The sequence below is a fragment of the Halichoeres trimaculatus genome, unplaced genomic scaffold (assembly GCF_033239565.1).
Source record: "Halichoeres trimaculatus isolate MK-OKI-2021-1 unplaced genomic scaffold, fHalTri1.1 fHalTri1_scaffold_9, whole genome shotgun sequence".
NCBI lineage: Eukaryota > Metazoa > Chordata > Actinopteri > Labriformes > Labridae > Halichoeres > Halichoeres trimaculatus.
This window is the reverse complement of record NW_027437188.1, coordinates 11751590-11777382: the sequence shown is the minus strand read 5'-3', so window position 1 is coordinate 11777382 and position 25793 is coordinate 11751590. Positions and strand designations below refer to the sequence as shown.

General features: G+C 41.5%; 1 protein-coding gene across 3 annotated transcripts in view; it reads left to right on the top strand.

The window, feature by feature from the left end:
- Positions 1-25793, top strand: part of bcas3 (BCAS3 microtubule associated cell migration factor) — a 410031-nt gene that overhangs the window by 128452 nt on the left and 255786 nt on the right. For all 3 annotated transcript variants that reach the window (XM_074679630.1, XM_074679629.1, XM_074679631.1), the window contains 3 exons: positions 8609-8709; positions 14736-14932; positions 15056-15153. In XM_074679630.1, the coding sequence (XP_074535731.1) occupies positions 8609-8709; positions 14736-14932; positions 15056-15153 (396 nt within the window). The remainder of the gene's footprint in view (positions 1-8608; positions 8710-14735; positions 14933-15055; positions 15154-25793) is intronic.

Genomic DNA, 25793 nt, shown 5'->3' with positions numbered 1-25793 from the left:
AAACGGAAAAAGACACAGTGTGCTTGCTTGCAGAACAAATTCTTCTATCTAGGTCTTATTTGAATTTCCAATACGACCATTTCAAGAGAGGGAACAAGAGGAGAAGGTTCTTAGTTTTCACTGCTGGATGAAGAGCAGAGAAGCCGTACTGGAGGTTGATTCAGAGCCTGCAACAGCTGGCATCCTCTGTTTCCATTCATGTGTTTCTAGTCACACAGGAAAAATCCAAAAACACAAGACCACCAAATTTTTCATGATTCAGTCGTGAGTAGCAGAGATTTTTAGGGGAAATGTGTCAGAAAGTTCGGGAAATAGAGAAGAAGGTGGCAGGAAAAACTGAAGTAAAAGACAAATACTCTCCTACTCCACAAAGATGCAGTGACATCGCTTCTGCATCGGAGTCAATGCTGAATCCATAAGAATATCCCCCTCAGCTAATTGTGCAACAGAGTCAGTCTGCAGAGAGGTGCTGCAGGGCGGAGAGGTGGCAGCGCCTGATTGACAGGCCGTGCTCTCCGGTCTCGGGGCTCTATATTGGATGACCCAGGCTGATTAAAAATGCAGCATGCAGGGAAAGGAGTAGGAAGGGGAGAGGAAGGGCCGGGGTCAGGCCAGACCGGAGCCTCCAGGACGGGATGATAAAAGGCAGCGGTGGCGCCACTTCATGGTCACTATCTCCACCTGTCCATCTGCAGCAGCTACTGGCAGCACTCAGGCTCGCAGAGGACGGCGGCGTGCTGCACCGCCTCTGAGAGATAAGAAGGAGAGAGACACACATTAAACAGTACGCTCACAAACACAGGGTATGCTGTGGTATGATCTGGCATTTTCAAAGCAGCGTGGAGCCAAGATTTTAGTGTTTGGGGAATCCTCCGGGCAGGATTCCTGTCTGTGTTTCTGAAAGTACGGTTTTTGTTCTTGGGTCAGGCTCCTGAATGGGCCCTTCTTCTTCTTCAGACGTAAGGTGTTGGAGCTGGGAACTCACAGGATTGCTGCTCTAATCCCTATCATAACAGGCTCATACTGTGATGAATGTGAGGTTTCCTCACCCTCATTAGCTTCATTTGGAGGCAGATTTTTCCCGCTATGGTTTTTGTCAGGACTATATTTATCTAGCTGTCCGCAGTATGTTTTCTAACACCTCTTCCCCTCGCCGCAAAGCTGCTCTGCTGCAAACAAACCGGTGAATAATTTACCACCTGGACTTCTGGCTGGCTCCTTTGAGCCCGGTGGTGACAGAGGGAACAGAGGCTATGCTTTTTGGCTGCGGCCCGCCCTTCCTACCTGTCATATAATGTGCTAATTGTGGAGACTGACTGACTGGCTGGCTCGCTGCTCCCTCAGGACTTTGAGGCCCATGACAGGCCAGCCACAGTTGCCTCGTCAATAGATCTAATTGCTCCGAGAGAGGGGCCAGAGTGAAGGCTTTGGAGCATCAGGCGTTTGGTAAAGAGAAACCATGGCGCCATGACTGGGTCAGTAATCAAAGAGAGGCAGAGAAAGGATGGGGTAAGTGTAGCGCTGGCTGAATGAGGGAGCTGTCAGTCAAATACGCCTTGAATGATACATAATGACTAAGCTATCCCAGCCTGTCAGCGTGCCAGCATCTATCTGCCCAAGCCAGGGGAAAGCGAGAAGAGAGGAAAGTGAGAAGAGAGACAGGTAGAGTGCTGGAGAAGGAGCTGAGCAAGTGAAACGTCTGGCAACAGAGCGTGGCAGGTCAAAGGAAAACTAAAAGACAAACTAAATCAGTGTAAAGAAAGAGGAATGAAGGAGATAAAGGTGAACAGAGCAAAGAGGCCAGACAGGACGGCTGTCCTCTGTGCACCAAGCAGCCAGCTCTCCAGATCTATCAGATTGTTAGCCCCTTATCTCTCCCTGGAGATCAGCCTGTCCGGCCCCTGGCCCAAGGCCCCGGGAGGTCGGGCTACATCAATACCCAGGCTGCCTTTGTTCTTGTTCTGACTCCCTGCTTCACTGCTCCAGCTAACAGGCCACTGGCTACCGGCCTTCAGCCCAGCACAACACCTCCTCTCTCCACAGTCAATAAAGACCCTGACACAGACAACTCTGTTCCTGGACCAAGTGGGGAAGCTTGCTTTTCTGCTTGTGTGGGTCTGAAAAGGACAAAATCATCAGGATTATTAAAGAAACAGAGCAGAGAAACCAAAGCAGAAACTCAGCGGGTTTTTACGCCCACTGACAAAACCAAGCTGAACAATCCTGACGTCCACAGCCCAGGCTTTATTTCTCTGTTTTTGACAGACAAGAAGCTTTCATTAGAGGACAGTCGTTTTTGTTTTTGTTTTTTCTGCTGTTCTAGCAAATTTGGAATCATCCAGAAAAAGTTTAACATAGGTAGATTATTGAAACTTTTAGAACTAATTATCAATCGCAAAAAGCACCCTGTTTTCAAATAGTTGTTCCCAAACTTGGGCTGGGTACCAAAATTCAGTTCTTTTATGGCACCAACTGAAACGCTTGGGTTGTACCGAGTATCAAAGCATGCCTTGTCTTTTGGTGCCCAAAGGGTTAATCACATGATCATGATCTGATAATGACATTGATTGAAATGTTACACTGCATGTTGTTTGTAGCCAACTTAGTAAGTGTGTTGAGGTATTTAGTGACATTTTAGACCCCTCTTGCGTTTTCTTTTTCTTTTTTTCAAGAGGGGGTGACTACTAGAATTTTTTCTAGAATTTGAAGACTGATGTAAAAGCATGTATTGATCCTCAGCACTTGCTGCCTCTCAACGAGCTTCACTGAACACAGTGCTGAGCCCCTCCCCATCCAAAACAGTCGTACAAGTCCTCCTCACTCACGCAGCACTTCCTCCCAGAGCGTGGTCACACTGGCCATCCATACCAAAAGTCCAACCCTAAAGTCCAGTTTGTTTGGCCAGGGTGACTGTAAGTGTGTCGTGCTCAGGCTCATTTCACTTCTCTGCTTTTGCTCGTTTCAGAGAGGTGTGCTTTAGTGTGGTGTGGCACATAAGCACGTGGACAGCATTCATGGTCCATGACTGCAATGCTGCAGCCTGAGAACATATCTGCATGTAAATGAATTGCGCTTACACTTGTATTTTTTGGGCAGTTTTGGCGGTCCTGACCCTGGATGAAAGAGGAGGATTATTTTGACTTTAAAGGGAAAAAAAGAAAAAAAACAACAACTCCGCAACTGTTATTTTTCATGAGCAATTATTTGCTGTTATTATTTTTGGTACAAGAAAACTGCTAAGTGTAGCAAAATACTACAGCTGAAAAATAAGACTCAAGAATTATGCCTTAGTATGTAATGTCATTTTCTTTTTGTTAAAATTGGTGTCAAAAATGTGGTACAGAAAAAAAAACTATCGTTCAAGAACAGATACCCAAGTGAAGGCATCAGTGCATCCAGGTATCAGGTATCAAAAACTTCCGGATGATTCCCAGAGTTCTCTAACAGTAATGTGCTGTCAGATAAATACTACCTTTAAGCAACTCTGCCCAATGGTTCATTAATGTCAGTGAGGAACTCTTACATAACAAAGCATAGGTTTTGGAAATCCCCACTTTGAATGTTCACGGGAAAAAACGGTTGTGATCAAAGCTCATAATCAAATATTTGTTTTCATATTTTTCAACCCCATCTTTGACTCTTACTTTGCAGGAATACAAATTATGAATTACCAATTTTATATATTTTTTTAAATTATAATTTAGCACAAGTTTCAGATCCACTATGTCACAATATATTGGTCAGGGGATGAACTCATGTCTATATGTAATATAACTTAGTTATAGCTATTGTGTGTACTTTACGCAAATTTATAATCTCCACCTAATTTAACATCTTTAAAGCTGCAGAAACACATAAAAGAATCTATTTTTATAATTGTTATTTGATTCAGGCAGTAATGGGTTCAGGGTGTAAAGAAAAATAAAAATAGAACTTGTAGAGAAACAGACAAACATGTAAATAAATGCAAATTTGAAAAAGAAGGATGAGAGCCTTTTATGTTTTGTTTTGTTTTTTACAAGAAGAGTTGGAGCAAATCCTCTCCATTTACTTTATGAGTCTTGCTAGGATACATTGTTAAGGTATTGCTCAGGTAAATAGTCTGCTGTTTGTTTGTTGTCTATCACCTGTCCTGCATATGCAGACATACATTCAGACTCCTCCTTGAGTGCATTGTAATAAGTTTGCACTTAAAATCTGAGCAGTCGGTGAAATTGAATTGACTCTGTGCCTCTTAAGAGCCAATAATGAGTGCTGTAAAAGCTGAAGTCCGAGTGTCTGGACACTGAAGACGAGCTGATATGACCGTAACGGGCAGGTCAGTCTGGCTCCTGACGAGCGCACACACACATACATACACATACACACACACACACACACACACACACACACACACACACACACACACACACACACACACACACACACTCAGAGGAGGGATGCCTTTCTGTCTCTTTGCCCGACCCGTGGGGATGACCACTCTCTCACACCGGAGCTTGGCTGAGACTCTTGACCGGTGGAAGCCCCTCCAAAACACACACACACACACACACACACACACACACACACACACACACACACACACACACACACACACACCCGCATGCACGCACGCACAGGCACACAGAGGAAACCTGATCCAGCCAGTCCACCAACTGCTTCAGAACATCAATAATTAATTAGAGAACAGCTATTGGCCCCCAGGGTCAGAGAGCAGGCAGGGAGAGTGGGAGCAGAGGGAGTGAGGGCTGTGGGAGGAAGTGAGGGAGTTGTGATTTTGTTTAATAAGTAACACAACACAGGCTTTGTTCTTTTCTCTTTCATTTAAAACAAACACGAGAGCACTCCCGCCTCACTTCCTTTCACTCACACTCTCTGCTCCAGATCTGAGGGTCAGGGGAGGAAGGTTTCAGCCTGATGAGACAGAAAATGGTATCATCTGCAGGTACTTCATGCTCAGGTATTAATGTACAGCTTCCTATAGTTCATTTCACATATGAATGTTTTCTGACTTTATCCACCTCACATCAGTACATTTTTACTGTCCAGAAAAACTCTTGTTGTGTACGTTAGAGATAGGGCAGCTTATTAGAGTGTGCAGGGGGAGCTGTTGTCTTCCGTCAAGGTGACTGTGTTACATAATCACCCTGCCCTTGTTGACTGTTTCTGGCTTTTACCAGCCAAGATCACACATCAGCTCATCCCAGCTTCACACACAATTTTGACCAAGAGCTAAAAGAAAAAAAAAAAAAAATCAAGCAGTTTGCACAAAGTTTGGGGTGCACTGACGTGTGCAGGGGGTTTATGATTGAACACATCAGCTGACGGTTCACATATTCTGCCTGCACAGAGATAAGTTTAATCAGTTGCTTCTTATGAGGGTCTCTGTCTTAAAATAACTCTCAACAGGTTTAAGTCAGACGTTTTTACCATAGTTGAGTCATTCCTCTTCTTTTTCTAACATTTATAGAAGCACAAAGGATCTTTTTTGGCTACAGCACACTGCTCACTCACTGACAACCTCCTCACAATGAGAAACTTGACATGGTTTTAAGCAAAATCTGGGGACAAACTTCAAATAAGATCAAATATTCACAGGCTGCTGGGTCTGACGTCCCTTGTTAAGACACACATTAGACCTGACAACTTTTTGTCTCACCTTGATATCGGTATGGAGTCTTGGGATTTTACTCATTTAGTTTAAACTAGAAAAGAGTGTAGGGCAAAAGGCTGGGACATTCTTCTTTATGGACTAACCCCCCCCCCCCCCCCCCCCCCCCCCCAACATGGTTTACCAAGCGTGCTAGGAAATCAAAGTCTTTGGGTTCCAGGGGAAGTATGGTTGTCGGAGTGGAGCCTGCGGCTTAATTTGACTCAACACAAGGAGCCTCGCCTGGTCCGGACCAAGGTTATAACAGTTTTGGATTTGTCATTATAGTTTAGTTTTAGTTAGTTTTGAATTTTTTTTTCCATTACAGTTTGGTTTTAATTAGTTTTAGAGTGGGCATTCTAGTTTTTGCAACAAGGCTTAGTTTTAGTTTAGTTTTAGTTTTTTCATACCCTATTAACCAGGTGCAGGATTCAAAAAGGTCAGAGTGGTTGTTTTTTAATACTGTATATTTTCAAGTCCAACATAGTGCTCACTGCTCAGTTAATGTTGATACTGAACTGTTGGCTGCTGCCTTAAACACAAGAAAATAATATAAACTTAATATAAAAATACAAACATAAATTATATAAAAATAATGTAAACCTAAATTACATAAAATAATATACACTAAAACAATATAAAACAATATAATATGAGCTGAAATATTTAGAAACTTGGACTCTAACAAGAAAGGCAGACTTAAATACAATTAAAGTCAGACTCACATGCAATTAAACTATCACAGATGCTCTAATTCACGTTTCGTTGCAACACAGCGCACAGCCAGTCAGTGCAGTTAACAAGCACGTCCCAGTACGTCGCTGTGGTGGTGCTGTACAGCACTAACAACTGCCGAAAACTGTCGTAAAATTGGTTGGGAAAATGTGTCAGACTAATTTAAATCCTAAAGGCTATTAACATTGTCAGAAACTAAAACTAAGGGCATTTTCTCTATAATTTTAGTTAGTTTCAGTTAGTTTTGTGAACACAAGATACAGTTTTAGTTAACTTATCGTTTATGTTTTCTTTTTTAGTTTTTATTAGTTAGAGTTAGCTGCAATGTATTTTAAATTTTAGTTTTCATTTTTTAGTTTCGTTTTAGTTAACTATTATAACCTTGGTCCGGACACAAAAAGAACAGTGGACAGTGTGCAGGAAGTCCAGTATCTGTGGATAAAATATTCTATGGTCAAAATAAGTTGAAACAACACGTGTGAGCAAACAGGGTTATTCCTTTATACATGGTACTCAGATCAAAAAAGTGATGCGCATACAAAATCTCAATGCGTGGAGAACGTCATGACATAACGTGTGTTATTTCTGCTTCTTCTTCCTGTATCCATAGCAATGGTAGCAACACGGACTTCCTGTACTCAAAAGACCAAGATTCCTTGCAAACAGAACATACACAGATCACCAATAAATGTTCCCTTTGGTGGGGATATGCTCATAATTTTACACATGACCACATATCTGGCTTAAAAAGGAGTAACCTCGGAGTGTTTTGAGGGTTTTGAAAACCCAGATTATGAGCGTATTCCGATTTTTCAAAAGGGTTATTGGTGTCAACATGGCCGCGCACAACATGATTATTGCTCATATTCAAATTATGAAAGGGTTCATGACTGCAAAGACTGCACAATGGATAACAAAATCACTTAGCTTTGGAGCTAGAAAAGCAAAAATAAGGGTGGATGTTGTGACATTGCATGTAGAAGATCAATATGTTTGTCTGAAAGACAAAATTTGGTCGTGCAACTAGTAATTTTTGTTAGCTTTCTTTTGCACAGCTGTATCCATTTGTTTGATTTTCTGTTGGTGGTGGTCTTTTTTCCTCTTGCGTCGTTCTACCATTTTTCCTTCCGCTGATGCTGTTTGAGCTTCTGCAGACATACTATTTCACACTTTCATATTCACCATGAGCCTCACTCCAGAGGCAGGTTTAGGAGCAGTGCAGACTCAGTTCTTCATCTGGAGGAACGTGATTCACAAGACATCGGCTTCAGAGGCGTCAAACACCAAAGCACCTCTATCATGGCAGTAGGAACACCTGGTGTGTGTGTGTGTGTGTGTGTGTGTGTGTGTGTGTGTGTGTGTGTGTGTGTGTGTGTGTGTGTGTGTGTGTGTGTGTGTGTGTGTGTGTGTGTGTGTGTGTGTGTGTGTGTGTGTGTGTGTGTGTGTGTGTGATGAAGACAGAAGCGCCTCCTGTGCTCCAGATGTGGACCTGACAAGTTTATTAGCCGTTCCTGTGTTAAACAAGCTTTATCCCTGAGGTGGGAGACGTCGAGAGGGCTGAGTCCTACACATTAGGCCTCATTCTCCACGCCTGCTCATTCAAGCCCACAGAGCCCCATCTGTCTCTGGGTTCCTCTGTCACAGCTTCTCTTGCTGTACCCTCTCACATATTTCCTCTGTAAGACAAAGAGAAATGTATTTGTCTTCTTCAAGACACCAGTTTCTGATCCTCTGCAGAAATACGTCTCTCCTCTGATAAACGTACTTTAGCACGAAACAACTGCTGCCGCCCTTTTAGCCACACGTATTGGTGTATCAGCTGTCTGGGAGCATTTCAGTCAAAGCTAATGACTTCAACACACTTTGATAAACTAGTTGTCAGTTATCATTTTCCCTCACAGGCTGATTTCACTTAATACTTAATGGTTTTATGGGATTCACTGTCCTGCTTTGACTGCCCCGTCAGACTTAACTCACCAATATTTCCCCCTCATATTCACATCACTGTCATATTTTATCAGGTTGGAGGTTTTTACACATTTTCAGGATATCAAAAATGTAGGAAACACTGAAAACTTGAATATGGAGACTATTTTCAGAGATCTTTTTTTTAGGCTTTCCACTGTGATAGAAGAAAATATTATCTGCTTCAAAATACCAAATGTCACCACAGGGCCACACATCATTTAATTTCTTTTTCTGTGTTTGTGTGTGTCTCTTTAGCTATGCCTCCAGGAAGCCCAGGTCCAATCACGCGTCACGAGTCATCAGACAGCCTGGCGTCTGACCACAGCGGCCAGGAGGACGAGGAGTGGCTCTCTCAGGTCAGACTTTTACCTTAACCCTCAGACTGTGACCTTAGGTTTGTGGAGCTGTCTTTGAGACGCAGACAGGTGATTGGATTTACCTGATGATCAGAAAAATATCACCCTGGGGTTGATTACAGGGGTCTTATTCTCCGTAACCTCGGAGCTTTGGCAAAAAGCAAATTGGACCTTAATGACAATACTTAACATTTCTGTTGTGATTTTATTCTTTATGTGTCCTGAGGTATCCAATTTATTTCAACCAATAAGTGACATGGTATTATCGTATGCTGATTTTGTCAGTGCTGTAGCAGTATTTGTTATGGTTTTTAATTGGTCATTAAAACTGTTAAAAACGCCTACTTAAACATGTTCACATCTCTCTTGGTGCTTTAACAGAAATCAGCTGAGCTGCTAATTATTCCAGCTCACTCTTTGGCTTAAACCTCTGTCCATTTTTACTGGTTGAACATTGAAGCTAACAAAGAAATTAGCTGAACTATGGTTTGTACAGCTGGAACTGTGACACGGTGCTCTTGGTTGTGGTGTTGGCTTTATGATTCCTGTAACAGTTTGTTTACTCCGCATTGCAGAAAAAAACATCCAATCCCTTAAACCTGAGAATAGACTTACATAATTAGACCTTTGATATGTGGTATCATATACATTTTATCTTCCATTTCTTAATTTGAGGCTTTGCCGCATCACAGAAACCATCCTAAGTTGTACTGAAATGTTCAGAGTGCCTGACGGAGGCGTCACAGAGAATCCTGTACACATATCTCAGTGTTTTCAGCTTGGTTAACCCTCAATGCAGTCATCTCTGGTGTCGGCAGGTAACCCACTACATTTTCACCATCAATAATTCCACTGCATGCATAATTGATTGGTTCAAATGCACCCCACTTAGCTTGCACAGGCCCTGGTTCATATCTGCCATGATAGTTTGCCAGCAGCAAAACTATCCATTGCACTAACCTGGATTTTTGGTGACTTCCTGTCAGAACAGAGGTAGTAATGCATTTGTCAGTGGTTGGAGGATGAACATCGCCGCTCTTCATTCCTTAGTGTGTACAGAAATAGCTTCTGGAGAGTTACTTAGATGTACAGAGAAGTGAAGATAAAAAGGCTGAACTAAAATACTCCGTTGGTCTGTAGATCTGCACAGGATCCTGTATTTATTCAAGACATTTTAAAATGTATTGAAGTTATGAAGATGTCGAACACAATGGCGTATCAAGGAGTTCTGAATTTATATCAGGGATGTTGAATCATAAGTTAAGTACTGCCTGTGGATTTCATTATATCAAATCAGCTACTACAATTTGATTATCATCTAGCGTTTTGGCGTCAGGTTGGGACGAAGGATTGACTGTTTTTTTTCTTAATGAAATGTGAGGTTTGTGATCCTCTGTGTCAGAGCTTTAGCTCACCGCAGCATCAGGCCATTCACTGCATGTCGGGGTTAGCTGCTCCTCTGTCTGCTGTCAGTCTGCAACAAAACCTGCCAACCCTTCAGACTCCACATCGAGACTCGTCATTCTTTATGTGTCAGGTTTGATCCAGGTGAAAGCATGTGAAGTGAATTACTGCAGCTGAAGGATGGTCTTATCATTCACATCGTCTTGTTGTTCAATGTGGTAGCCAGGATGAGGCTACCTCTATTCCTCCTTTACGGCACTTCCTGGTTGAAACCTTCTCTCTTCAAGTTTCTTTTTCATTGATGCTGGTAAAAACTCCAATAACATGTCTAGTTATGACACTATAAACACTATTTCTAGTGTTGCTAGGTTCCACCCTGTGGCTGCCTTTTGCAGCAGCTTTGTCTTATTTGTCAGTTTCTTGTAATTTTTTCGTCTCTTTTTCATCATCTTGTATCTGGAGTGGATTATTACTTTGTATGGCTCATTTGTTGGTCGTGGACACCAAACTGGTATTGTCTTCAGTGATATTTTTACTACTTTTTCTCCTGTGTTTGTCTGGAGATACTATATGTAACCATGGCCTCATTGTTTACATGTGAAATCAGCTGTTAGCAGCCTGTAGCATGTCAATGCTAACTGATGCAAGGCCAGATGTTTACCCAAAAGGTGAGGAGAAGGAGGTGAGGATGATGTGCTTGTTTCAGGTGTGAGCTAAGAAGTGAAGACAGCAACATGTCCTTGCATCCATTGTTATTGGGAACATAAGATCTATCTCCAATAAGATGGATGAGCTAGCCATGCTAACCCAGCAACAGAGGGAATACCAGAAGGCAGAGTAGCATCATGCTATTCACAGACATGGCTAATGGAGCTAACATCAGACACTAACACCACATTGGAAGAAGTTCACCTGCTGTGGGCAGACAGGATCCAGGAGACAGAGATGGAGCATGACTGAAGAAGCTCAGTCCTGGACCCCGTGAAGGTGGAGGCTGATGGAGAATGATGGACAAGCTGTCATCATCTATTTTCTTATGGACCTTTTTGCGCTTTCTATACACTTTCTTACTTTTGTTTTCTTGATTGCTGCTCTGACTCCTGAGTTTCCCCTCAAGGATTAATAAAGTATTTTCTATTCTATTCTAGTTGTACATCCCTGAAGGTGGCAAACAGGCTTTCTGCCACTTAATAAGCCTTATCTCAATTGATCGCCTGTTTAGAGGTTTAGAGGGCAACCCTGATCCACATGTCCTCAGCTCAGTCTGACAAAGAGGTGGGGGGTCAGTGGTCCACGCTGGACTGTAACATCTGGAACCCCCCATCCCTCTGCAGAGTGGGCACACTGGCAGCTGTTCAGCTCTGCGGCTGGGCGTGACATTGATGGTGTTAACTGGCAGAGCACACACACACACACACACACACACACACACACACACACACACACACACACACACACCACACACACACACACAGACATGCACACACACACACTCTGAGTGACAATCCTCTTCACTACTGTGGCCTAATTCGCACAGCTGTGACAGACTGTCTATATCTGAGCGTAGATGTGCATATATGTGTTAAAACACAGACTCATGGGAGAATTAAGAGACCGCAGCTCTCACTCTGAGATGTTGGCACCTGGCAGCCAGAGTGGAGCGAGTCTGCGAGCCGAGAGCCGCGCTGAGGTGAGAGACAGGCACATACCAAGTAAAGATAATGAAATGTGAGCAGTGAGACACCAAGAGGCGTGTTAAGTGCTGCGGGGAGTTGAAAAGTCTGAGTTAGCGTGGGAGAGCGGTGAAAAGTGAGAGTTCGTGGCAGGAGATGTTTGGAGAGTAAATTCAGAGAGGAGATGGAGAGCAGAGGAGGCAGTAATAGTCCGATGTTTGTGTCACCCTCTCCTCTCTTCCTCTCTGCCAGCATTAGTGCCACTCAGCTCAGGCGCCCATGGACCGCCTGCCACGCCAGTGCCATCTTTCCCTCCCAGTAGGCCTCACCTCAGCCTGGCTGCCACGCCGCTGCTAGTGTCACACTCATATTAACCCTCCGGGAAGGCTTCCCATCATGCCCCCTGAAGTCCCAAAACACACAAGACCTTGACAAGTTCTGACTCCAGAGTCAGACTTTCAGCGAGCTTTTAGTTCAGTGTCAGGTTACCGAGTTCATCTGAGAACTAAAGAGTGTTTGGGTGGAGATAAGACAGGTGTCATCCTCATTCTCCCTGAAAGTCGAGCACAAAGATTCATAAAAGTAGCAAATGGAACATTTTCAGAGAGTTGGAGGGAGACTTATCCTCTTGATTTTGCACAGCAGGTATTTTTGCCACTGGTAAGATAATTTTGATGCACAGCAAAAAAAATGAAATCTTATCAAGTGTTTCTGTCTTATTCTCAGTAAAAAATATCTTTGTAGACTTAATATGAGCCACATTTACTTGACCAGTGCAGAAAAGTGTCTTATTTCAAGTTTTTTAAGACAAAAATGAGGTCTGAGTTGTTTGTAATGAGCAAAATATATGGTAATCTTGACAAGCACATTTCTCTTACCCCAGTGGCAGATTTTTTACTTGTTACAAGCAATTCAGACCTCATTTTTGTCTTGAAATAACTTAAAATAAAACACTTTTCCGGACTGGTCAAGTGAATGTGGCGCAATTAAGTCTCAAAAGACATTTTTCATTGAAATAAGACAAAAACCTGATAAGATTTCAGTTTTTTGCAGTGTGGTTGCAGCTTTGTGAGGTGACACCATATCATGCTGTTTTTATCCCTGTCAGGCTTTAATCAAACTCCAGTTCTACAACTAAAACTGTATTTTACTTTTGCACAAAACTTCTTAAAACCTCCTTTATTTTCTGGGCTGAGCTGCATACAATAGCTGATATTTTTACCTTTATCAAGGCTTTTTCATGCCTGTCTCCTTCAAAAAATTTGAGCAGTGATTCTGGATGAATTCATGTGAAAATAAAGCAAGGAATATTCAGAGAGTGGGATCGTGAATGGTGCAAACCTGGGAGAGTGAATCATTACAGCATGAAAACAGCAAAGTTTCAGGAGAATAGCTTTCAATGCCAAAGATGACTGTGCATATGTGGCATTGATTTAAATGCAAATTATCCATTCCATCTTGATGCAATTTTTCCCTTTATTGGACAAGAAAGCCTAAGAGGAATGTGAAAATAGGTAGGCAGAGAAAGAGGGGAGACATAAAGCAAAGGGTTCAGGCTGGGAGTCGAATCAGCAACTATAGGGCAGCTTGTCTTTAATGTCATGTCCTGCCTTCTTAGACGTGATACCTCCACCAAAGAGGTTATGTTTTTGCGAGAGTTTGTCTGTTTATATGTGAAAAACATAACTCAAAAAGTAACGGAATGATCTTGATGAAAAAACGGGATAAGGAAGAAGTGAATAAGTTTTGGAGGTGATCTGGATCCCCGTCTGGATCCAGGATTTCTTTGAAGGATTCTTTATCACTGTGAGCTAGGGCTTTTTTCACCATATGTGTATATAACTCCGTGATAAATGTTCGCAAAACAAAACAAGACAAGGTCACCATAATTTCTGAAAGATGTGTAAGATCCTAGCAATATTCTGGATACTAAGATCTGGAATGTGAAATATGTACTGGGTCATCATAATTTTTAACACTGTCAGGTAACAAATTATGGTACAAACCTGCAACTAACACCAAATTGTAGCAGACAGTCTGCTGAAAGGGAGTATAACATTAAAGTAGGACTAAAGTTTTGGTGACAATCACAATAGGTCTGCACTCTCTGAGTGCTTTTCAAGTTTTTCACTAAGCCTTTCAGACAAAATACCTGCAGGTCAAGAGTAAATGGAACACCACAAGCTGTAAATGTAATTCCTGAGTTGCAAATTTTTTTTGTTGTTGTTTTCTGCCAAAGAGTAACAACAGTTATCTGCCAAACATCAACTTTTTAATCATTATTTACTAGTGGTGGGACTTGATTTAAAAAAGTAATCGAATTAATTATGCCTTTTGTAATTAATTAATCGTAATTAATCACATTTTAATCACACCAATATTCAACACAGTAGCAACACTTTTCAATTCAGATTTTGGTAGAAGACTAAATCATTTAATATTCTCATACGCAAGTTTAAACAACAAAATCCTGGTTATTTTATTTAGAAGATGTTTTTTGAGGACACTACTTTCAAGTACATTCATCAGCCGTAATGTGGTTAATAGTGCTGTCAGGACATTAAAAAAATAATCTTAATAATTACAGGATTTGTAATTAATTGATCTGATTAATCACATTTTAATCTTATATCTGCTTAAGGTCCCCAGTCCCCACATAAAGAATCTGAATTCTAAGGCATTACAAGGCATTCTAAGGCATTTTGGACTAAAAACAGGAAGAGAGACGTAAAAGAAGAGAGTCCACTCTTATTAAGTAACTTTGGTGTTTACATAGTCATAGAAAACAAGATTATTTGGGTCTTAAAAGATCACAAGCCCTATTATTTACCTTAAACCTATTTTATTTTTGAAACTCACAACAACCCAATCCCTGACAGCTTTTTTAGGAGTTCTCTGTCGATTTTAGTCTTGAAAACGTCTTGATCCCTCTTACTTCTGCATCCTCAGGTGGAGATTGTGACCCACACAGGGCCACACCGGCGTCTGTGGATGGGCCCCCAGTTTCAGTTCAAGACCATTCACCCTTCGGGCCAGACCACCGTCATCTCCTCCTCATCCTCAGTCCTTCAGTCCCAGGGCCCCACGGATGTGCAGCAGCCGCTTCTGGACTTCGACACAGACGACCTGGACCTGCACAGCCTCAGGTACTCTAAAAAGAAAAAATTAAGACTTTCAGCTGGATTAGGCTGTCTGTTGTTGTCAATCGAGCATCTGTCTGAATTCCTTCTCTGTATGTAAGAATCTTGACAATTTTGTGTGTTTTGCAGAATCCAGCCGGTCCGTTCAGAGCCCGTCAGCATGCCTGGCTCGTCCCGCCTTGTGCCTGATCGACGAGGACAGTCCAACATCATGGATGCAGGATCAGGTAGGAGACATCTTAACTTTAAATCCTTTCTCTCCTGCTCTGTGAGGCAGCTTTGTTTTTCTTTGTCATCTCACTCCCTCTTTCACTCACACATCGCTCATTCAGCTCCATCCACCTCACTGAGGTCTGCTTTCTCATGGAAGTCTCATTGTGCTGTGCGTCATTCTCATTCTTCACTCCACCTGAGACTTTAGGAATAACGCTGACAGCTTCTCAGTCAGAAGTCTGGTCCATCTCTTTCTGAAAACACTCTCCTCTCTTGCTTCACTCATTGTAATAAAACTTCAGGATCAACAAATTGGACAAACTAACATAGAGGTGTGAAAGGTTTCGTCAGTACAGGGGTTAAAAACAGCCTTTCCTCAGACTCTCTGTGTCTCTAAGTCGTGGGCTGTTGTTGTTGTCCTTCCTGCCGCTCAGTCGGTGATAAAACCCGCCATGATTGTTTGAAGAGGCCTTTAAAGTCGTCCAGCCCTCAGACGGGATTGATATGGTCCGAGTGATTTGGATGTCCCTCTTCATGTCCCCTGTAATCTGGTTACGATGTTTGGCTAATCCAATCACACACAGATGAGAGGATTTCCCCTGCAGAATATGTCTTTACTCTCAAACTCTAATGCTGTTACATGGCTCTTCTGACTGTGTGTGTGTGTTTTTGTGTGTGCGTGTGGATTATGCGTGGTATGCTCAGCCGGTGCGGGTGAAGGAATCATCACTTACTGTGTGACACTGTATCCCGCTGCCTTTTGTGTGATAAAAGCGATAGAGGAGCGGCGGTGGCGTCTGTGACACTATCTGCTGCGTCTTGTGACACAGACGACTCTCATCTGATCTCAAACTGACAGACGGACGCTCCTTCACTCAGGTGTCAGGAAATATTTACAACACGTGTCACTAAAAGGTGTGTCACAGATAATTCTGCATACCTGATTTTGTCTTTTCCTCTGCAGAGGCTTTCAACACATACCAACACTGCAGATAATCAGAGATAGGCTGTAAACATTTGTTCTCCACATTCATGTCAGACAGCTCCTTCAGAAAAGACTGTGGCACTCTGAGAGTTTTCTTCATAACTCTTTAATTCCTTTTAAATGAAACCTTAATCCCTCTGCAAAAAATTAGTCATTATATGAAACCAAAAATTAAGTTAAAACTCAACAAACATTTTTATATTCTATTCACTCAATTTTGGATAGTCATGCGTTGAAAAACAAAACTTTACCACAGCTTGATTGATTAGTGTAGTGCTCTTTAAGTCCCACAAAATCATGACTTTCTGTGTGCAAAATATTTAAATCAATAAAAGCACAAGAAACACATGCTTCATTTTAGTTTTGCCCAGATGATAACAACCTTGCATGCAAACATGTTTTGTTTTTGTTTTTTTTCAATCATATTACAATAGCAGCAACCAGATAATCACTTGTGTGTCACATTAATGGGAGGTCTTGGTTCCTTAAATCACATATTTAGTGCAAAGTTTAAAAAATGAATCCTAAATGCTTTCAAAATACCTTTAAAAAGCAATTGGTATTCCTGTTTTTTTCATGTCCTGATGTTAAAATGAGTTTTTCATCATAAAACTTTAGATATTTTGAAAGAAAGAAAAAAAAAAAAAGATATTTATTTTGGTTCTCTTGCAAAACATGAAACAATTTACAAGAATCAAAATATAGTTTTGAAATTTCTGAATTCCCAAGAGAACCTAAAAGGGCGTAGGTTGAAGCTTAAGCTTATTGAAACCTACCCTTCACATCTCATTAGATAAACAGCAAAAAAATAGCAAAGTTATTAAGTAAAAACACATTATAAGTGCATGTAATTTCTAGTAGCAATTGGAACTTAGTGTGTAACATGTCAAACCTATTAACTGGTATTTTCCAATGCGTATTGGAAAATATACTACTTAAGGAAACAAGGTCTTACATTAAAACATTTAAAACATTTTCTCTTTGATTTAGTTCGTTAAAATTGTAAATCCAATTTCATCTGATTTGAAAAGATTACCAAAGTTCAGTTTGAATTATTATATTTAGATATCTCAAATTACAAATGAAACTTTGCTGAGCTTTGTTCTAGTTCCCTATTGTTTTGCCAAATATGACTTAAAGCATCCCCCAAGACTCATTTTTTAATGTTGCATTTTAAAGTAGAAATCAGAAACATTGAGATATGTGTGCACAGGTAGGATTAAAAAAAACAATAATTATAATTGATAATCAATTTCTGGAGCAATGTCATATGAATGAATCATCCCAACTAGGACAGAAAAGTACGAACACAGGATGTTGTTTGTGTGATTTTTTTTTTTTTTTTTTTTTTTGTTTTATGTATGTGAATAGAAGGAAATGATCAGAGGACTCTGGTAGACTGCCTCTGTCTTTGTTACTGACCAGATAAATCTTCTTTATGCACTTTTTATACATTTGAGCATCTGGCCATCCTGAAGTAAAAACTGGTTTGCAGCAACATTTGTCACTTGAAGTGTTAAAGTCGTGCCTCCACCTTTACCTGTGTACCTCCAGCTCCCCCTGTGTTTAATCCTCTGCCCTCCTCCCTCCCTCGCTCCTCTCTCCTCCTCTTTCTGTCTGACCCGAGCTCCTATCTGTTGTTCTTCGATCTGCTGTCCTCTGTGTGTTCAGCTTCTTCTCTAACTGGTTTAGAGCAGAGACACGAGTACAGAGCCAGGCCGAGGGATGGAGGTGATGCTTATCAGCGTGTGTGTGTGTGTGTGTGTGTCTGTGTGTGAGGGTGAGCGCGCACATAGGGAGGGTTCAGTGTTGTGTCCTGTCACTGCTGTGGCGCCGCCTCTTATCACACACACATCACTTTTGTCTCACCCTCTGAAGACGACGCCTGTGTGTGGCTGAAGTTACCAACGAGAGTCTGGAGGCCAACAGAGACAGTTTTAGAATTGACTCTGATCAAAGCGTCTTCAAAATTCAGAAGTCACTCAGCACAAGATCAAGTTTTTCAAATTCTCCGTTATGCAAACAAAAACACAGAAAAGAAGAAAAATCACTGTGGACATATGTTTGTAAATTGAGTGGGGCACATTCCTGTGTGCTAGGAGGCTCAGTTCAGTCAGATAGAAAAAAATAAAAATAAAAGTTAAACCAACTGATTTACAAAGTGCTGCTGTTTAGTTGTTTATTTAAGTTTAAAAAATGAAATCCTAATAATACAACGCAATTATTATTGAAATTACTTTACTATAATAATGACGCTTGATTTCCATCTACTTAATTTTATCTCAGATTTGTGATGTTATTGTTAAAGATGCAACTTTGATCCTTTGGCTGCAGCATTTTTTTGCAAAATTAGGATGTTTTGGGTCAATTTTATTTTTATCTAAAAGTTATAATTTCATTTTTTTTATGTCATAATTGACTATGTGGCTTCAAAGATCAAATATTTGTATTATTTATTATAACTTTATCTGTATTGTGACTTTAAATCTTGTGATGACCACTTTGTGCGGCATAAATTTGAGTTAAATATCTCATAGCTGGGAACACTTATTGTGTAATGTTGGCTTTATTTTCCAGTTTGTCCTTTTTGTCTGGTTATTGTTTTAGTTGTTTTGGAGCTAACCTACACAGAAAGGAAAGTAGTGTTTTTGCCTGTGTGAACAGGATGATGTGATATATGCTTCTCTTCATTCTACATCAGGTGTCAAGTGTTGGTCTTTTGAGGTTTAACTCAGCCTGGCAATTTGGCAATATTTTAAGTAAATGAACAAACACAGAGCTCAGTTTGTCTAATTGTTTATGTTTTTATACTTGAAAAGTTTCCTCATGCAGTGTTTCACATTTTTTGTAATGTAAAATATACCCACATAAGTCATTTTTGATAGTGTGTGTCAGGTTATTTTAAAATACGTCCCACTTTGTGAACTATCTAAAGGTCAGATTTGGTGAATTTAAATGATCTCGCTCTGTGATGAAGAATTGAGTTCTAATTTTCAGAGCGTCTCCATGCCAAACAGGCTGCTAATGAAGCTGTTCCTCTCTGCTGACAGACAGACGTACATACAGCTCTGTATGTCATGTGTACATGCTGTGACACAGAAGCCTGTGGCCTGCTCGTGTTTTCTGTCCCTTTCTCTCAGAATAAACACGTTTCCCTGCGAGTCCTCGGGCTCAGCCGGCTCGTAAAAAGCTGCAGTTTTCTCCACAGTGACTCACTTACAGTCAGTCAGTCTCCCCAGTGTCTGCTCCCATCTTATCTCAGCCCATACACTCTGCTTATCTCTGCTTCCCCGAGGTGATGGGACGCCATCTGCATGGACATACACACACACACACACACACACACACACAAATACACACTCTGTATGTTGTACAGTGCTTCCAGTCATGGCTTCTTGACTCAGCAGTTCTGTGTGCGTAGAGGGACGACAGAGCCCGACACCAACGCTACTGTCTCACTTTCCACCAGCCGCAAAATATACCCGATCAATGGGCTATCAATTCAACCATCTGCACCCCAAGCCTGGCTGTGGGGCGTGTGTGTGATTGTGTGTGTGTATGTGTGTGTGTCTGCCCCAGCTAGACTACACAGTGGCATTTTGTGACCCAGGAGAGAGAAAGAAAGAAAAGGAGACAGACCTGAAAGACAGATAACACAGCAGGTCTGAAAGAAAGAGTATTTAATCTTACCTGCATGTGTGTGAGTGTGTTGGTGTGTGTATATGTGTGTGAGCGCACAGATAAATCTTCCTTTTCCCTCTCCACACACTCCTGTAGTTGTGTTTTGACTCTGCAAAGAAAGCCACCCTGCACCAAAACAGGAAACAACAACAAAAACCCTTCATGTAGCGTCAGCCATGTTGTTGTTTTTGTTGTTGTCATCCTCGCTGTGTGTGTGTTCTTGTCTTTGTCGCCATGTCTCTGCCCCGCTCTGTATTTGTGTGTGTGTGATTTATCTGTGGCAGTGGATCAGTGATAGTGTGTTAGCTGGCGGCAGAGCAGAGCAGGCAGGACGAGATGGAGCTGTCTTATCACAGCATGAGGAGGACACTTTAGAGAGCTGCTGGACTTTGGCACGGGGAGTGTGTCAGGGTCAGACTGATACACTGGCTGACACCAGAGACCAATATAGGATTAATGCTTTGAGTTTCAGCTTTATGAGGGAATGAGTAAACTATTTTAATAAGAAATAACTTTGAAATAAAAATATAAATTTATCTATTCTACTCCAAAACTCAGTGACATTGTTCCCAGTCAAACTCAGACATGCATCAATCCTTTACCTGTCAAATACTGCAGCTTTGTTGCTTGATGCTTCAAATTACAGTAGTATTTGAAACTCCATAGCGTAGGTTTTGTACATGAAGGTCAATGTTTACGTGCTAACATGAATAAATGTGAAAAATCAGCATTTTTTTTTTCCAATAAAACAGCCAATTTATAAATAAACCAGTAAGTTTAAATTGATAGATCAAAAAAAATAATTTATGAAAGAAGCAATATTCAATTTAAAAAGACAGATTAAAAATTAAAGTTTATATGATTTGGGTTTTTTTAAAGTTGGGGCCACACATTGTCCTCCATTGATAAAAAATGTGGAAGTGATATAAGAGTGAAACAAGCTGCAGTTCCCCAAGTGTTCCTCACAGAGTCCCACTTTAACTCTGAGCTGGTGAACATGTTCCTGTGTCGGACGTGTGTAAAAGCTGCCTTGTACAGTAGTGTGAGTGTGTGCGTGTGTGTGTGCGTGTGTGAATGTGATCCTATATTTCTGCCCTTGTGACTTGAGTCAAGTGTGTGTCAGTCCATTAGCAACATCCTGTAAAACAGTGAGTTAATCAGTGTGGGATCAGCAGCTATCAGCCATTAGCCACATCCACCCCACATTATCACAGCTCAGTTACCATCACTGACTCCAAGTGTGTGTGTGAGAGTGTGTGTGTCTGAAACTTATCAGATTCTCAGTTTCACATAAACATCAGATGACCCATCAGAGGTTGCACCACTAAAAACCATCAGAGGAGACAGATACTGCTCAGTGAGGAAATGCTAATCATTTAGTGTTTTGGTGAATATATTCTTCAGGTCTAGGTGTTGTCTTTGTTTAACACTGTGTTTTATTTCTTCAATCTGAAGCAGTGGAGACCTGCAGATGAAAAACAGAAGAGGCCCCAGAATGAAGCCTTGGGGAACCCCACATGTAACTTTAGTCAGCTCAGATGTGAAACTTGGGATCTTGTTTGGAAATATATTACCAAAGCACAAATTAAATACAGTAACTGCTTTGATTCGGTTGAAATCTTTTCATATATCTGATATTAAAAACATGTGCCCCTCCATCAGATTTTAACTTTTTGTGAATAAAGTGAAGTATATTAAAACCAGCAGGAGGTTTCGATCATCCTTTCATGTGAGAGCAGGAATGCACCTGTTAGCATCAGCAGCACAGTGCCGCCCTTGTCCAGGTGACCCAGCACCTCTGCACCACCATCAGCACCACCCTGAGGCGAGAAGGGGCTTTCCCGGCGTTATTGTTCACAGAGGAATGAAAGAGAGTGCTATGAATGAGTGAATAAAAGGAGGATAGAGACACACACCTACACACACACACACACACACTCTGCCTACCATCTTTCCCTCCCTCCTCTCTCCTCCCCTTCATACCTGAGCAGCCATTTAAAAGAGCAGGCACCTGTGCTGTGGTATTCTGTCCCCCTTTCTTTTTCTAATACTCACATACCCCAGCAGGTAACCTATACCCCACAATTACCTCCGGCTCCATAAAGGGCCCTTGTATTTTTGTGCTATAGTGGCCGCACTGACAACGGTGATCGCACAGGCCAGAAAGATGCCCGGCTATACGATCTCTTCCTTAAAGACAAATACCCTCATTTCCCGTCACCCCTCCCTCCCTCACTGCTCCATTCCTCCTCTCTTGATTTTATTCTTATCAATAGGCACCTTTGTCACCTCACCGCCCCCCCACCCATCCTGTCCATCGCCTCAGGGTGTGTTTGGTGACCCGTTGGCTGGTGACAGGACTTAACAGCAGATCGCCGCGGTCATCGACACTCTATTTAGTTTTTGTCATCACCAGCGTTCAGGTAAAAGGAGCCGATGAGCCGTTATCAGGAAGAGGAAAATGATCTGCAGGAAAATCTGAAAGCACAGGAAGTAAGGGTGGGTAACGTGCTTAAATATGGTTTACCTGCTGCTCCTGGAATTCCTGGAATATCTCCACATAGTCTTAGATGAGTTTTCAGACTGATTTAATCAATGCACGTCTGAGAAGAAGAATAAATACATCTTAGGAGTGCCTCTTCTTTAAATAGTTAAGAAACTAGAGAAACTTTTAAGATTTCTAAGAATTGGGATTTAGTTGATATTTCTAAGATGTAATTTGTTTACATTTAACGACCTTCTACCTTATAATCTTACACCCTGCAAATTATGCAATATGTTGGCTGGCTTTTGTATCTCATAGTGTCAGTATGAGATTGAAGGGCAGGGTTTTTTGTTGTCATCAATCCAGGACTAACTTAAACAAAAAACAAGACAGTGTATAAATTATAGGGATTAAAAATGCTGGAAAGACAGACCTACATGTCCCGCTCGTCCTGTTTCCTGTTCCATCATCTGTCCTGTCTTCTTCAAATAAAGACATAAGAAGCTTCCAGAATAACTCCTAACGTAGCGTTTTGCTTGAAGAACACCTCGTGTATAGAAAGGGGGTTGATGTGTAGTGAGCAGGTGGATAAAGCAGATTGGAACAGCCTCGGGGTGAGCAAGACTCAGACGCAAAGCGCAGAGAAGACATGGAAAACAGTTTGTGACTCATTTAGCTGCTGAATAATGATGATTTTAAAAAAAAAGTAAAAAAAAAAAAAAAAAAAAACAACAGCCTGGCCAGTACAAGATGAAATTCTTCCAGTTCAGGGCAGACTTATTGAGCACACTTTGTGTCCTTGCCATCTCTAACGGCAGTGACACAGCTTGTCCTGACTGAATCAAACTCAGCCCCTGAAATAAAAAGTTTATTGCTTCCAGAGCTCATAGACGCCAATCTTTAAAATGTCTGGTTAATGAATGAGTTAAATTATTTCCAGCTGATTGATTAACAAACTGAATCAACATGAGCTGAAACAGAGTCAGAGTCAAACCACTTTTTTCATCTTCTGTCTCCACTCTTTGAATCTCCTCTCTGACATCTCTCAGATTTATTGTTCAGACACTTTTTGTGTGTTTATGTGTGTGTGAGTAAGTGTGTAAATGTTTGTGCGAGTGTGTGTGAGGCTTTGGGGACTGCAGGGCGGGAATGGTTTAGCCACATGTAGGGATTTATGGAGAGTGTATGCGTGACTGAGTGAGATCAGGGAGGGACATGGATTGATATGGGTGAGTGCTGATCAGGTTTTTGTGCTGCTGTTATCTATCTATGTGTGTGTGTGTGTGTGTGTGTGTGTGTGTGTGTGTGTGTGTGTGTGTGTGTGTGTGTGCGTGCCTGTGTGTGTGTGTGCGTGCGTGCGTGCGTGTTTTGTGTTGGCGCACTTATAATCTGTGAGAGATGGAATGCCCTCCAGCATTAGTGTTATACAGCAAGTGCATGTGTGCCTGTGCATCCATGTGACTGTGTGTGTGTGTGTGTGTGTGTGTGTGTATGTGTGTGTGTGTGTGTGTGTGTGTGTGTGTGTGTGTAGAGCCAGAGGGCAGTGAAGACTGAGCAGCTGCTCTTTATAGTGACTGAACGGACACCAATGTGTCGGGCATCTGCCACGCGTTCACCCTACCGCCTACCCACTCGAGTGTGTGTGTGTGTGTGTGTGTGTGTGTGTGTGTGTGTGTGTGTGTGTGTGTGTGTGATCATGTCTATCTCCCTGTATATTTCAATAAATAACCCAATAAATATATGTAGATTGTCCAATCATTTTAATGTTTCTTGTTTAGTGAGAAATCAAGAAATGTATTTTAGTGTGTTTGTGTGTGTTTTATTTAAATGTCTTTTTTAATTTTCTGCGTGTGTGTGTGACCAGCTGCAGGAACCTAGGATAATGTTGATGTTTGCAGCTCATCTCCAGTGTGAAAACACTGGCCCACACACATTCACACACACTTGAGTGTTCCAGGGCAGCAGTGTGTCCTCGTCTTGGGGGTGACGACGTGAGAGTGTGTGAGGAGGGGTGAGGAGGGTGAGGTTTCTGTTGGTGCCACCCTTTCATTCCCATGACCCCAATCTGCGGCGGGCGTCCTGCCAGGCCGGCCATCGCTCCGTCTGCTCAGCCTGCTCAGCCACTTCAAGATGTGACGGAGAAGTAGTGCTGACCTCACACATACTGAGACACACACACACACACACTCATAGACACACACACACACACACACACACACACACAGAGTTTGTTGCTCTCTGCTACGACACACACATACAGACACAGTTTAAGAGACTTACGGATGTTTTTTAAACCCTCTCTGTTTTGATGATGTAAGGTTTCTCACTCTTTTAAATCATGAGTACATTCAGTTTTTCATTGACAGTAACCGGTTGCTTTGAATTATTGGGATGAAATGTAGAAAATAGCTTTTGTTGTTGTTGCAGTCAGAATGAAAAAGCCACAGAGAGTCCCAGTCTTAAATTCTTTTAACAGAGCAGTTAGAGGTGTGTCTGTGGCTTGCATGTCAGCATTGGAAGATGAGCAACAGTATCTGGTTAACTGCAGCAATATGACATCACTGTGCCATCCCTGCAGTCTTTTTGGCTTTCCGCCGAGTCACTGCTAGCATGTACGTTCCATTTTCTCGCACAAAAAAAAGAAAAAAAAAAAAAAGAAACAACCTTAAGACCTCTGCTTAACAATTCGTTAGATATGAGATCTTATAGATCCTCAAATACGACTTCAAAAAAATAAACAAACATAGAGGTCGATCTAGGGATGGGTACCAAATCAGGTACTCTTATAGATACAACCGAAGTCTGTCAAAAGTATCGGGTAGCGATTCACGTAAAATCAAAAGGTGCCAAGTTAAGGTACCTAAACCCATACTTGTGACTGTGAGGGAGTGGACGAGTCTGTGACTTTCCATGCCGGACATGAACACAGCATTAAAAAGTTATATTTTAAAGAAAAAATATGTTAAACTGAAAAAAAAAACCTTTTATAATTAACAATATCAACAAATTGATACTTTATTATCACATGAACGCAAAAAAATACAGAAAATAGGTACCATTAAGTACTGAAACCAATTGCCAGGTACTGGGCATCGGTCCTGTATTGATTTTCAAATGTGAAAGGTACCCATCCAATTTCAAAGATTGGCAGTAAAGCTAAATTAACTCCACATTGAAACAAATAATGGATTAAGACTTTTAGTGTGTCCCAAATCGCATACTTCCATACTCAAATACTCAAAATGTTGAGTATACTGTGTCAAAATGAAAAACAGTATGCATTGTATGCGAAAAATGAGTATGCAAAAGTACCAGGATGATGTACTCAAATCGGCCCAGATTTTGAGTATGCAGCTGTGGACACTCAATGCACTTCATTTCCTCCTCTGGCAGCAATGGCGGAAGAGAGCTGTGGCAGATCGCTCAGCACGGTAAAAATACAAATAAACAATACATACCTGGACATCTTCAGCCAGTAGGAGGAGGAGGAGGAGATGTTGGTG